Source organism: Myotis daubentonii, chromosome 19 (genome assembly GCF_963259705.1).
Source record: "Myotis daubentonii chromosome 19, mMyoDau2.1, whole genome shotgun sequence".
Classification (NCBI taxonomy): domain Eukaryota; kingdom Metazoa; phylum Chordata; class Mammalia; order Chiroptera; family Vespertilionidae; genus Myotis; species Myotis daubentonii.
In genome coordinates, this window is record NC_081858.1 from 20,412,932 (window position 1) to 20,425,254 (window position 12,323).

General features: G+C 50.3%; 1 protein-coding gene across 4 annotated transcripts in view; it reads left to right on the forward strand.

Moving 5' to 3' along the window:
- The window catches only part of NTM (neurotrimin), an 858,055-nt gene that overhangs the window by 683,648 nt on the left and 162,084 nt on the right, over positions 1 to 12,323 (forward strand). For all 4 annotated transcript variants that reach the window (XM_059677237.1, XM_059677238.1, XM_059677239.1 and 1 more), the window contains one exon: positions 4,810 to 5,042. In XM_059677237.1, the coding sequence (XP_059533220.1) occupies positions 4,810 to 5,042 (233 nt within the window). The remainder of the gene's footprint in view (positions 1 to 4,809; positions 5,043 to 12,323) is intronic.

The following is a 12,323-nucleotide window of genomic DNA, read 5'->3' on the forward strand; positions in this document are numbered from 1 at the left end:
TCCGTGCGATAAGAGGAGATTGTGACCAGGTGCTGCGAAGGGTGGACACGCTTATTTCACCGTAGCCCCCCCGCCTGGCTGCAGATGTGTTGCTTTTCAAAAGCAGTTAAAGGGCCATTTGATGGAAGGACTGGCTGGATTACCCACTGCCTGAATCCATTAGAGTCCTCAGGTCCCCAGGCAGGTGGGATTAAGAAAGACCAAGCCTGGATTTTTTCCTCTTTCTTTAATAATCCTTCTCTTTATTTCAGCACACTCTTTGTCTTTAGAAGAGTCCAAACATTCATATACGTTGGGTCTGTTTTTCTAGCAATTTCAAGCTCTCTCTGTCTCTCTGTCTCTCTCTCTCTCCTTCTCACTCTCATCGCCTCCCAAACCCCAAAGTAGCTGGAGGCCCTCAGTCCACGCTTGCATGGCTTCATCTCCGTAGCTCTCATCCTGGGCTTGCTGAAACATCTTTTGCTATCCCTCTGCGTAGAAACGCAGCAAGTGTAATGAAGCCACATTCAGCCGCAAGAGAGTGAGGCCACAGACGGCTGCATCGTAGCGTGTTGGCACCGTCAGCGCAGCCGCAGACAATTGGAGGTGTGCAGCTTTCTCCACCAGGGGCTGCACTCAGGTGCAAGGTCCAGCACAGGCCCCTGTGGCTGGTCCTCTGGTCAACTACACATGAGGCTTTCACCACCGAAGAAAATGCATCGATGGTCCATGCAGGCTGGACACCCTTGAGAATCGGTTCAAATCTAGCAGGCCTGTTCTCTCTAAGAAGAAACTTCTCCAAGAAAAGGAACGGAGTGCAGACAGACACACAGAGCAAGGCACTGAGGCTCAGTGGTGAAATGGTAGCAAGAGTCCCTCCCAGGTTCTGTCTATTTGTCTGTCTGAACTCTGCCAGGATGTGGCCTTGGGCAGGCCATGGGCCGTCGGTGGGGCACACTCAGGAGGGGAGAGCAGCAGGCTTGGTGAGAGGAGAAGGCCACTCCTACCAACCCCTGAGGCCAGCGGCCAATGCCTGGAAGGCTGGGGTCTGAGTCACTGAGGGCAGCACTGAGGCTGGAGGATGGAGGCTTTCGGGGTTGAGAGATGGTTGGCCTTTGGGGAGTTGGGAGTTCCAGGTCTGAATCCAAACGCCCTACGTGTGCAGTGGCTGTCCTTCTGATTTCTGCGTGTGGCAGGGTGGGCGGAGAGCATGAGCCTGTGGGAGCCCAGCTTATATCCAGATTGTGGGGGGAGGGTGAGAGACTTTCAAGGCTTGGGGAGGTCATTTCAAACCTTCCTCTATCTCCAGTTCTCCTCCCAGCTGCCTCCCGCCAGCCTGTGACTAGTTAGTTCCCTGAGGACAAGGCTGCCTCCCTGGGTTAGCCGGGGAGAGTTGAGTCTGACACCTTCCTACTCCCAGCCAATCACCTTCATAGGGGAAGTGACACACCATGGTGTGTTTTGGGAGTCTGTGTTGAGGGCAGGTGTCTGCATGAAAGGGAACCTGTTGACTGAGCCTCCCCCTTCCTGCCCCCCATCTTCTCCTGAGTCCCACCAACCACAGCACTGGCTCTGGCTGGGAGAGCATTTTGCTCAGTTTGCTTTTTAAAAAAAAAACTTGAGAGAACTGTCTCCTCCGCATTGTTGTGGAGACTCGATAAATGAGACAGGAAGATGGGGGCAGGATGAGGAGGTGACAGGAGCTGGCGGCCAGGTTCCCTCTGCGATCCATCTCTGCAGAAGCCAGCGTTAATGCCAGGAGCCTCAACAAGACCGATCTCCTGCTGTGACGGTTTGGACATCTAAACATGACCTTGGATGTGCCCAAACCGCAGCTGGAGCTACGCCAACGCCTCAGCGCAGTATATCACAGGGGCCGCACCGCCGCGCTGGGAATGGGCTGCGTTTGGAGCGCGAGTGCACCTGCAGATGAGCAGCTTTGGCCCTGTGAGCGCGGGGCCGTGTGGTGAGACTGCTCGGTGCCAGTCAATCCCAGGGATTAGACCAGCCGTGGGCAAACTACGGCCCGCGGGCCGGATCTGGCCCGTTTGAAATGAATAAAACTAAAAAAAAAAAAAAAAAGACCGTACCCTTTTATGTAATGATGTTTACTTTGAATTTATATTAGTTCACACAAACACTCCATCCATGCTTTTGTTCCAGCCCTCGAGTCAAAAAGTTTGCCCACCCCTGGATTAGACGCTCACAGGGAAGCCAGGACAGCCCTCGCGCATTGGCAAGAAGCAGCAAGGTGCCCCACTGTGGGCATCAAAACAGGGATGCAGGCGGTTTCGAGGCTGGTGGTCAGCGTTTCCTGCATCAGGGCCGTTCACCTGTGTCTGGTCAGACTCTCAGCTGCTGGAGGGCAAAGAAACTGCGCTCTGCCTGCCGGAGCATATTGGTCATTAGAAAGTTCCCCCCTTGAAGTAATGGAAGGCGGCTTCCAACAAGACTCATTTCCTGGGGCCCGCGCGCTCGGCTGCTCTCAGCTCACCGGGGACCAGGTGTCTAAATGAATGGGTGTTCAAGTGCAGTCGCCAGACCAGGTTGGAGCCAGCAGTCTGTATGCATCAGGGCTTCCTGGTGAGTCAGATGAGCATTGAATTTAAATGTGATGGAGTCTGATAAGGACATTCAAGAACACTGAATTTGAGGAGAAAAAAAGAAGAAAAAGAAACCCGACAAAGAACAGGCACAACAAAAACCCTGGTTCTGAATGTTGGTTCCGCAGCTTCCTGTTGGAAGCAAGGCCCTGCCCTCAGTTCAGTGCTCTGACGTCACCTCCTTGAAGTCGTTCATAATCCTCAACCAAAGGGCTCTGCGTTTTCCTTTTGCACCAAACCCCACAAATCATGTAGCTGGTCGTGGCGATGCACTGCTCTCGCCCAGTGTTTTTCAAGCGTTGGTGTGGACATGACCAAACTGGGATATTGTTAGAAATTCACATTTTGGGAGTTCCCAAAGACTCTCAGTCAGTAGGAAAGAGAATCTGTAACAAACTCCTCCTAGGATTCTGATGCAGGTGCTCTGTGCCCATTGTCAGAAAAACCCCCGGGTCATTTCCTAGTTAGCTCTCTATCATTCCTACCCTGTGCTGCCCGGGAAACAGTCGGCAGCACAGATCCCGCTGGACAGCGAGCAAGGCGCTCTGGTTGAGCGGTTTTGTCTGCGGGAGCTCTCAGCAAGGCTTCCCACCTGCGCCTGAGTGGCCCTGCAGGACCGGGTGACATTTGCACAAGTACAAGCAGAAAGGATGCACAGCGCAGGTATCGCCTCTCGAGAGGGACCGCCTAGGAGGCTGGAGGACTCGACACCGGTTCTCAGGCTGTTTATGGTCACAGACCATTTTGAGGATTCGGTGGAAGCGATCGTGCCCCCTGCTGGCACTCAACTTTGCATCCCGAAGAGCACACAGGACCAGGAACTAGACCACCTGAGTGCCAGGGCTGACGTCACCTCCTGGCTCTTTAACCTGGGGCAAGTCACCAGGCCATTCCAAATCCCGGAGTCTGATCTTTAAAGGAGAGAGTGGGTAAGGTCACCTATGTCACAGATTTATTGCCGGAATCAGATGAGTCAATGTGGATGTAAGAGTACTTTGACACCACAAAAGCATATATAAAATCCAGGCACCATTATAGACACTGGGCCACGTTGCTATTTCCAGCATTATAGCTGGGATGGGGACATGGTTGTGAATTTAGCCTAAGGCCATAGGACACAGTGGTTATAGCAAGGGAAGAAAACGGATGCAGACAGAGAGAGACAGAGAGATTGACGAGGAGTTGGCGAGAGCAGCTGGGAAATTTGAAAGTGTAGGGAAAGGGAAGGGAGCTGCCACATTTTGGGGACTCCAGATGCAAAAATAAAAAAGAAAGAACATCTGTTTTTACATGTGCAGCCAGTGTTGAGATCTCAGAAAAAGCCTTTCATGTAGCAATAATTGAACATTTCTGCCCCCGAATATAATGAAGATGAGTTGCAGTGGGGGTGGTCCCTAGTTAGCTTTGACTTCAGAAGCCTCCTGTCAGAACTCACTCATCTCAGATGAGAAGAATGTTTAGGAGTTACCATCTGGGTCTCTGATCTGTTGCATATTATCTGTGTGATTTGGGGCAGCGTTTAGCTTCTTTGTTCTTCTATGTCTTTGCCTGTAGAACCTCCCTCATAGGGTTGTCCTAAGTATTGAATGACTTCATGCGCTTGGATCACCTGGGAAGGAATATGAGGGATAATGCATCATGGAAATCCTGGAGCACGAGGAGGGCTGGCCGTGCTGGAAGGGCCCAGCCATCTGCTGGGGAAGATGCCTCGGGCTCTAACTGTGAATAGTGTGGACCATTGCACTGGCCCTGTGCTCAGTGGTCACAGAAGCACTGACCTGCTCAGGATCCAGAAGTCTGACATATCTAATATTCTAAGGCTCTAACCAGCGGTTCTCAATCTGTGGGTCGCGACCCCTTTGGCGGTCAAACGACCCTTTCACAGGGGTCGCCTAAGACCATCCTGCATATCAGATATTTACATTATGATCCATCACAGTAGCAATATTATAGTTATGAAGTAGCAATGAAAATAATTTTATGGTTGGGTCACAACATGAGGAACTGTATTTAAAGGGCCAGAAGGTTGAGAACCACCGCAATCCCATGAGACTTCTGCTGCCAATCCCAGAAATTGCCATCTGTAACCCGTCACACCCAGGCCATGCATGCGTGTAGACTGGGGCAGGGAGCGGGGACAGGCACAAAAACTCACCCCACCTTTGCCAGGGACCCCACCCTGATGGCTCCCGTTTTTTCTGACGTGTCCATCTGGTCTCCCCTCCAGGTGCACCATTGACAACCGGGTCACCCGTGTGGCCTGGCTGAACCGCAGCACCATCCTCTACGCCGGGAACGACAAGTGGTGCCTGGACCCCCGCGTGGTTCTCCTGAGCAACACCCAAACCCAGTACAGCATCGAGATCCAGAACGTGGACGTGTATGACGAGGGCCCGTACACCTGCTCTGTGCAGACGGACAACCACCCCAAGACCTCGCGGGTCCACCTCATCGTGCAAGGTAGGTGGGGTCTGAACGGGCAACTGGAGAGCCTGTCAAACACTTTGTCTGTGATCCTCAACAGAAATGGGTTCTGTCTGTCTGTCCCATCCAGCCAGGACACCTTAATTGTCATCTTGCCATCCGATGGGAAGTTTTCAAATCATTTTCCCATTGAATAGGACTAGGATTTTTTTGGCTTTTGTTCCAATAATATATTTTCTCAGAAAATTCTCCTCTAATTATTGCTTTCCTTGGCCTTTTTTCCTCCTCTTAAGATTTTTCAGTTCCTTCCAATTCTAAGCCCACTTGATTGGAAGAGCAGCATTTCAGTCCTGGCCCTGTCTCCCTGCCACACCCTCATGCGGCCTTCAGAGAAAGCAGAGCCCAATATAGGGGCGCTGGCAGCTACCCGGAAGCATCCTGCACCCCACCTCCATCGTTTCCCGCTCACTTCATCTTCCCTCACCTCCCAGCCCCAGGGTTGTTCTCCCCGCTCCGGTTCACTTAGTTTGGGTTGTGCCCCTGAGCCCCAGCTTTGGGAAGCTGGACATTCGTTTCCTCCTTGGGTCTCTCTTGGTTGTGCTCTCTCCTTGATGCTCAGGCCCTGGGAATGGTGTACGCCTCTTCCCCACGAAGCAGAACCGGTCCTGGGGCATTCAGACAATACTTAACCATGGTGGACACATCCCTAACTAGTGTGGAGGATCTCAGAATCAGACTTGGCTGCTTTCTGGCTGTGAGACTTGGACCCGGTTTCTAACGGAGCCTCAGGACTTCCCTCTGTGCAATGGGTCCGTGACCAGAGGAGCTGTGGGGAGGCCCACCTTTTACATGTGTTAATGTACAGAATGCTCAGAAAAGGGGCTGGAACATAAGATGCTGCTTAAGTGATAGCTATTCATTAACCTACTGTTTTTTTTAAAAAAAATTTTAAGACAACTTTTACAGTGGACCAATTCCTTGCTTTATGCTTCAGCCCTTGAGCACAGAGCCTGGCTACTCTGTGGCCGCTTCTTTCCCAGTTCCCTTCACCTGCCCAAATGACAGGCTCGGGCAGTAAACTTCCCTTTCAGAGGCTCCTTCCCCTGCCCCACCTTATCTGTGCCCAGGGCGTGTAAGGAGACCTTAGGTGGAGAACGGTGGCTCAAGAAGGAAAAAAGCAAAGGAGCTGGAAGAATGAAGGGAGAGCTGGCTGTGGGAAGGCAGGTGCACGTGGATTGTGGGCAGGAACTGTGAAGAGCGGGACAGTGTGACCAGGGATGCGGAGGACACACAACGGGAGTGAGAACAGCGTGGGCCCTGGATGGGACAGGGAGTCACACCCCTGGGACATCGGAGCCCTCTAGGTGTGGCCAAGCTGGGTCACACCAGGTTGTTTTTATTTGCTTGTTTTTTTCTTACTCTTTATTTCCAAAAGGAAATTTTTCTTTTATCAGTTGTATAAATGAATATTTTTCCAGCTGCTGGGTGCCAACAGCAGTTTTTAAAGGAAGTAGAATTGCATAGAAGCTATCAGAGGGTATTACCAACAACCAAATAGGTATTATTACATAAAATTCTGTGTCATTGAAAGTTTTTAATGTAAAAATGCATGTTTATTGTGGATAGTTGGTCAGAAAGCTTGAGAATCCCTATTGTCTGAGGAGTTTCCCAGAATGCCCCAGTGGCATCATTTACATCTACACCAGGTGGTGCATTTGAAACCATGCCCCAAGCCCCAGGCTGCCCCCCATGCATGTACTGTTGAGAGCGGACTATCTAGCAATGACCATGACACCAGGGCAGGGCTGTCACAGACATTTGCTGTAGGAAGCAGGGCTGTTATGAACTGGAGAATGGAAGGGATAGTGATGAATTTAGAAGCCTCCTTGAAAATAGGCACCATATTTTTGTGATTTTTTTTTCTTACGCTTATATGCTCCTGCCCTAAAGTAAGTGCCTTATCCAAAGGGAACATGTAGTAAATGCTTATCGAATCAAATGGCAGGAAATATAGCTCCGAGGTCTTACATAGACTCACAGAGAGAAGGTTGGATATGTGGAGGATAGGGAGATGGGAGGAGGGGAGGGGAGGGGCCCTACATCAATTTTCGCTCATGTCCAAGCTAATGGAAAACGTCTAATCCCCAGCGAGGTGTTCCCATCCGTGAGTTGGCGAGGTGCCCTCTTAGCCTGACACACCACCTCAAGTATCGGAATCTCATCTCGGGCTAATTTTCGAATGCTGATGGGTGTATTGATCTGGAGACAAGCTGGGATAAAAAAGGCACTGGTCTTGTACACAGACTCAGCCCAAGCTAATCCGCTGTCGATATGCCTGGCCTGGGCATTATTGACACTCTAATGAATAGAGGACCATCGTTTTCCAGGGCCAACCTGTTCCCCCTCTTTAAAGCAATCAGACAAACTAAATAGAGGCCGACTCCCCTGTTTCTGTATTGGAAAGAGGATGCATCGCCATCCGGGATTAAATATAATATATATTTATCGTGGGAGCTTTTATTGTACCGAGCAGGGAGCCTGGTTCCCCTGCTGAAACTGACTGTCTGGATTCTGTCGAAATGGCTCCTCAAGCCAGAGTGGGATGCAGCTGGAGTGGAAGTTAGGCATGTTACCGTCTTCAAAACGGTATTATTATCATTGAACACACACACACACACACACACACACACACACACACACACACAGCAGGAAAAAGGAGTAAACTGAAACTCTGCCCATGAGTCTGTGCATTTATGTATACGCAGCCAGCTTTGTATGTAAATAAACCCACACAGAAGGAAGGTAATGCGTTTCTGTCGTATCCCGAGAGCTGCTGAGGGCTGGGATTGTGTCTTTCCCTTTCCTCTCAAGCACGCCTCCATCCCACTTGTTCTTCGTGCTCCATCTTCTCTGTGGCTGTGATCCGACATGCATGGTTCGTGCCGAGAGCCAGGATCCATCCTTGCATCTGCCTAAGAAGCAGACCCTTTGCCCAGTGCATGCTCCCATCATGCCTCACGCATCCATGCAGCTGTGACCATTGGGAAGCAACCCTGGTGCTGCTCAGCTGGCCACACACAGCCTGTGAGGATGAATAACAAACTGCCCCAGACGAGCTGGTTCCCATTCATGGACAGTGTTTGCCCCAATCGTCCCCAGAATTCAGCTGCCCAGAGTACGGCTGCTGCTGGCTGCATCCTGACGGGCACTGTTGCTGTGGGTCCGGACACACCTGCATGGTGGGTCCTCCTTCCCTGTGTTGGCTGATTAGATATTTTTTTAAAATATGTTTTTATTGATTTCAGAGAGGGAGAAAGAGATAGAAACATCAGTGATGAGAGAGAATCATTGATTGGCTGCATCCTGCATGCCCCCTAACTGGGGATTGAGTCTGCAAACCGGGCATATGCCCTGACCAGGAATTGAACTGTGATTTCCTGGTTTGTACAGGTTGATGCTCAACCACTGAGCCACACTGGCTGGGCCTGATTTGACATTTAGATAGGATTCAGAAAGGACCTGCACAGGAGTCAGGTGGTCCGCTTACCCGGTGGCTGGCTTCCCCAGTGCAGCTGAGCCCTGGGCTGTTGGCCCATGCAAGTGCAGCAGCAATGGGCCAGTGGCCTTTCCTGGGCTCCTTGCTTCAGATCTTCAGCTGTGAGTGGCACCTGCAGTCCCAGCCTCAGGACAGCCTTTCACTGGTGGTGAGATCTGGGTTTGTACTTAGAATATTTTAAGATCTGCTGATAATACTTCATACCCTTGTAGTAAGGGAAAGGGGAAATGCTTATTGCTTTTTTTCCCAGTGGCTCAGCTCTTTTTTTCTCACTGCCTGTGGCTATCGGACTGTATCCTCCCTTTGGTTTTTAGGAAAATAGCTCAAAGGCCACCTAATGGGCCACATGGTTTCCCAAGGTCCCAGCAGGGCTGGAGAATGGACTGGGGTCCGGCCTGGGCTACAGAGGATTGCCCCTGCAGAAGGCAGCATAGGAGAATGGAGGGACAGTGATTAAGTAGAGCAGGTAGAGTATGGGTGCGTCTCACAACACAGAGGACTCAGCATGCCTGGCTAGGGGTGTGGGACGAGCCTGCAGGAAAAAGGTGATGTGCTTGTGACTTGCACGGGTCGGCATGACAGGAGCAGGCTCAGGGCTGCAGACAGAGCCCAGAGGTGCATGTGGGGCAAGTCTCCTGGGCAGGACAGGGACAGGGACAGCCTTGGGGAGGAGAGTGGCCCTGGGCCTGTGTGGAGGGAGATGGAGGGGAAGGCAGAAGGGGCTGGTGGCAGGAAGGGGGAGGTGACTTGAAGACTGAACTGAGTAGCTACTCATCATAGTGTCCATTTAAAATTAAATGTAAATGAGCTAAAACCATACTTGCCTCATTTCAAATGCTTCAGTAGCTGCATGTGACCAGTGGTACAGCGTTAGACAGTACAGACATGTAATATTCCCATCACAGTAGAGAGCTCAACTGGGCAGTGCTGTAAGTGACTGTATCCTGGCCCAGTGGCTCAGTTGAAGCATCGTTCCTTACACCCAAAGTTGTGGGTTCAATTCCCAGTCTGGGCACATCCAGGTTCAATCCTAGTTGGGGCGCATACAGGAGGCAACCAATCGATGTTTCTGTCTCACATCCATGTCTCTCTCTCTCTCTCTCTCTCTCTCTCTCTCTCTCTCTCTCCTCTAAACATATCCTCAGGTGAGAATTAATAATAGTAATAAGTGATTGCCATTATAGTCCAACAGGAGTTAAAGCAAGAGGGGGATTCCCTGACCCGAAGGGCCAGGTGTGCTGTAGAAAGGAGTGGAGTTTTGTGGAGAAGATGGAGATCTTTTAAAGACAGGAGGGAATTGTTTAAAACGATGGAGGGCTGGGTTCCTTTGTTAGCGAGGACAGAAAAGAAGGGCCAGAGTCTGAAGATGTAACTAGGGAAGAAGAGACAGAATTAGGGGGCTGGTTGAATGTCCGGGGAGGGGTGGGGAAAGGTGGGAGTCCATCGGGACATTAAGATTTCCAGTCGGAGCGCTGGGAGAGGTGGGCACTAAGGCATCCGGAGTGTCATCTGGGAATACATCCTGTGGCAGAGGTGCAGGGGTCAGGTACGTAGACTGTTGATTTTACCTTGAAAACTTCATTCAGAATGAGTTTGTGAGAGAAAGAAATACCACCCATGGATGTCCATGCCCACTTAGGCAGCTGAATATAATCTTTCAGGCCATGGCGAGGGAGCTCCCTCTAAGGTTCATTAAAACTGGGGCTGAGTGATTTCCCTGGCTCTGACCTCGGGGTGTTCTGCTTTATGAGCGTAATTAATAAGGAGCTGCTTCGGAGTCCAGCTGCGGGTTTCAACCCTTCACCCCTCCCCGTCCTGCTGCCGAGCCGGGCTTCTGGGACTATCTACAATGGCCACACTCCTGTCTCCATTTTCCCTTGAAAGAGGACATAACTTGGAAAACCCAGAGTGAATGGAAGGCTCCACGGGCTTGAATCCTCTGACAAATTAAGGACAGTGCGGAAGGCATCTCAGAACCCTGACTGTATTTCTTTTTATTTATTTATTTATTTTATTTTATTTTTTTCTAAATATATTTTATTGATTTTTTACAGAGAGGAAGGAAGAGGGATAGAGAGTTAGAAACATCGATGAGAGAGAAACATTGATCAGCTGCCTCCTGCACACTCCCTACTGGGTATGTGCCCGCAACCAAGGTACATGCCCTTGACCAGAATTGAACCTGGGGCCTTTGAGTCCACAGGCCAATGCTCTATCCACTGAGCCAAACCGGTTAGGGCCCTGACTGTATTTCTAAGAGCCCTGAGTGTGGAGGTGCTGGAGCTGCAGAAGTGCCCTGAGATCTGCAGGGATGGGGAAGGTACGCCTTGTCCAAGCAGAGGCCTGCTGGGACACCCGTGGCCTTCACCTCACTCACAGACATGTTTGCAGGACAGACAAGGCAGAATGCGGTTATGCGGTTCTTTAACACATGGGGATGTTGGGTGACAGTAGTAGTAGTAAAAGCTTTTGTTCTCTTTATTAGTTTTCCAGGCCCCAGCTAGGTCCCCTCTTTGTTACTGAGCATCTAACCACCCCTTCCCTTTTGTTTGGCATAAATGAGTTTTCCTATTTCTCCCTGGGCAGAATTAATCCGAAAATCCCTGCTATTGTTTGATAGTTAATCACCTGCCTTTTGGATCCAGCAGCTCTGAGTCTCCTGCAAAAGGGGGAGGCAGGCTGGTGTCTTCAGGATGAGACAGGGACGAGAGAAAGAAGCCGGACTGCCCTGCATTCCCTCTGGTAGTGGAATTCCAGGGAGGGAGGGCCAGGCCTGGGAGATACCAGGCAGGCGGGTGCCACCTCTCACTGACCTTTGGCTGTCTTCCTGTTCTGAACCCTCTCCTCTTACCCACCTGCTATGTGCAATCCTGTTGCTTTCCAATCATGAATAATTAATTGACCTTGTCAAGCCAAACTCATTATTATGATGAAAGAATGGGAACAAAAAGTTTTAATTCCTAGACACCTACACTCCATAGCCTCCCCTCAACCCTGAACCTGAAAGAAAGGGAATTGGAAACAACATATTAGAGAGAATAATGGGCTCTAACCCTTACATTGAACGCAAGGATTTCCGTCTCAGCCAGGTCACCCAGAGCACAAGGTGTCCCCTGGCCTGCAGGCTCCCCAAGAGCCAAGGAGACCTTCACCAACTCATTTCCATTCTGGCTACATCTCTGCTGGGTCCATGGAGGAAACATTGCCATCCAGCTCTGAACCAAAAGAAGTCACCTCCTGAATACATCTGTGTTCTTCAGGTGTCAATAGCCACGGTGACAGCAGGTCCCTTTTGCCATCTCAACCTGCTTTCTCCATTCTCTCTCCTCTCCCCGCCCAGTTCAGGAAATAGATGAAAATCCACATTCGACCTGGCCATAAGACCGTGCATCAGAATTTGACAGAACTTTCTAAAAGTCAGGAAATTAAATTGCACAAAAAAATTAGAGTGTTCCCCAGCGCACCCTGGAGAATGCCAAAGAAGTAGGTAGGGCATTTTATCTGAAATGGATTTACAGAATTTAGGCAGCATGCAAATGAGGCAACTCAGTTTTACCTGGTGAATTTTAAAATTTTGCCATGCAGTTAACTGACAGTGGAGGGGCCAAATGTGTTGGTAGGTTCAGTAACATTTCAGTAAATCCACAGAAACAGCATCTGTCTACAAAGCCAAGTAAAGCAGTCCTAGACTAAAGTAATCTGAGCAAATTGCTGCAGTCCAAGTCCTATTGGGTTTAATAATGGCATTTTCTGTGTTTTCT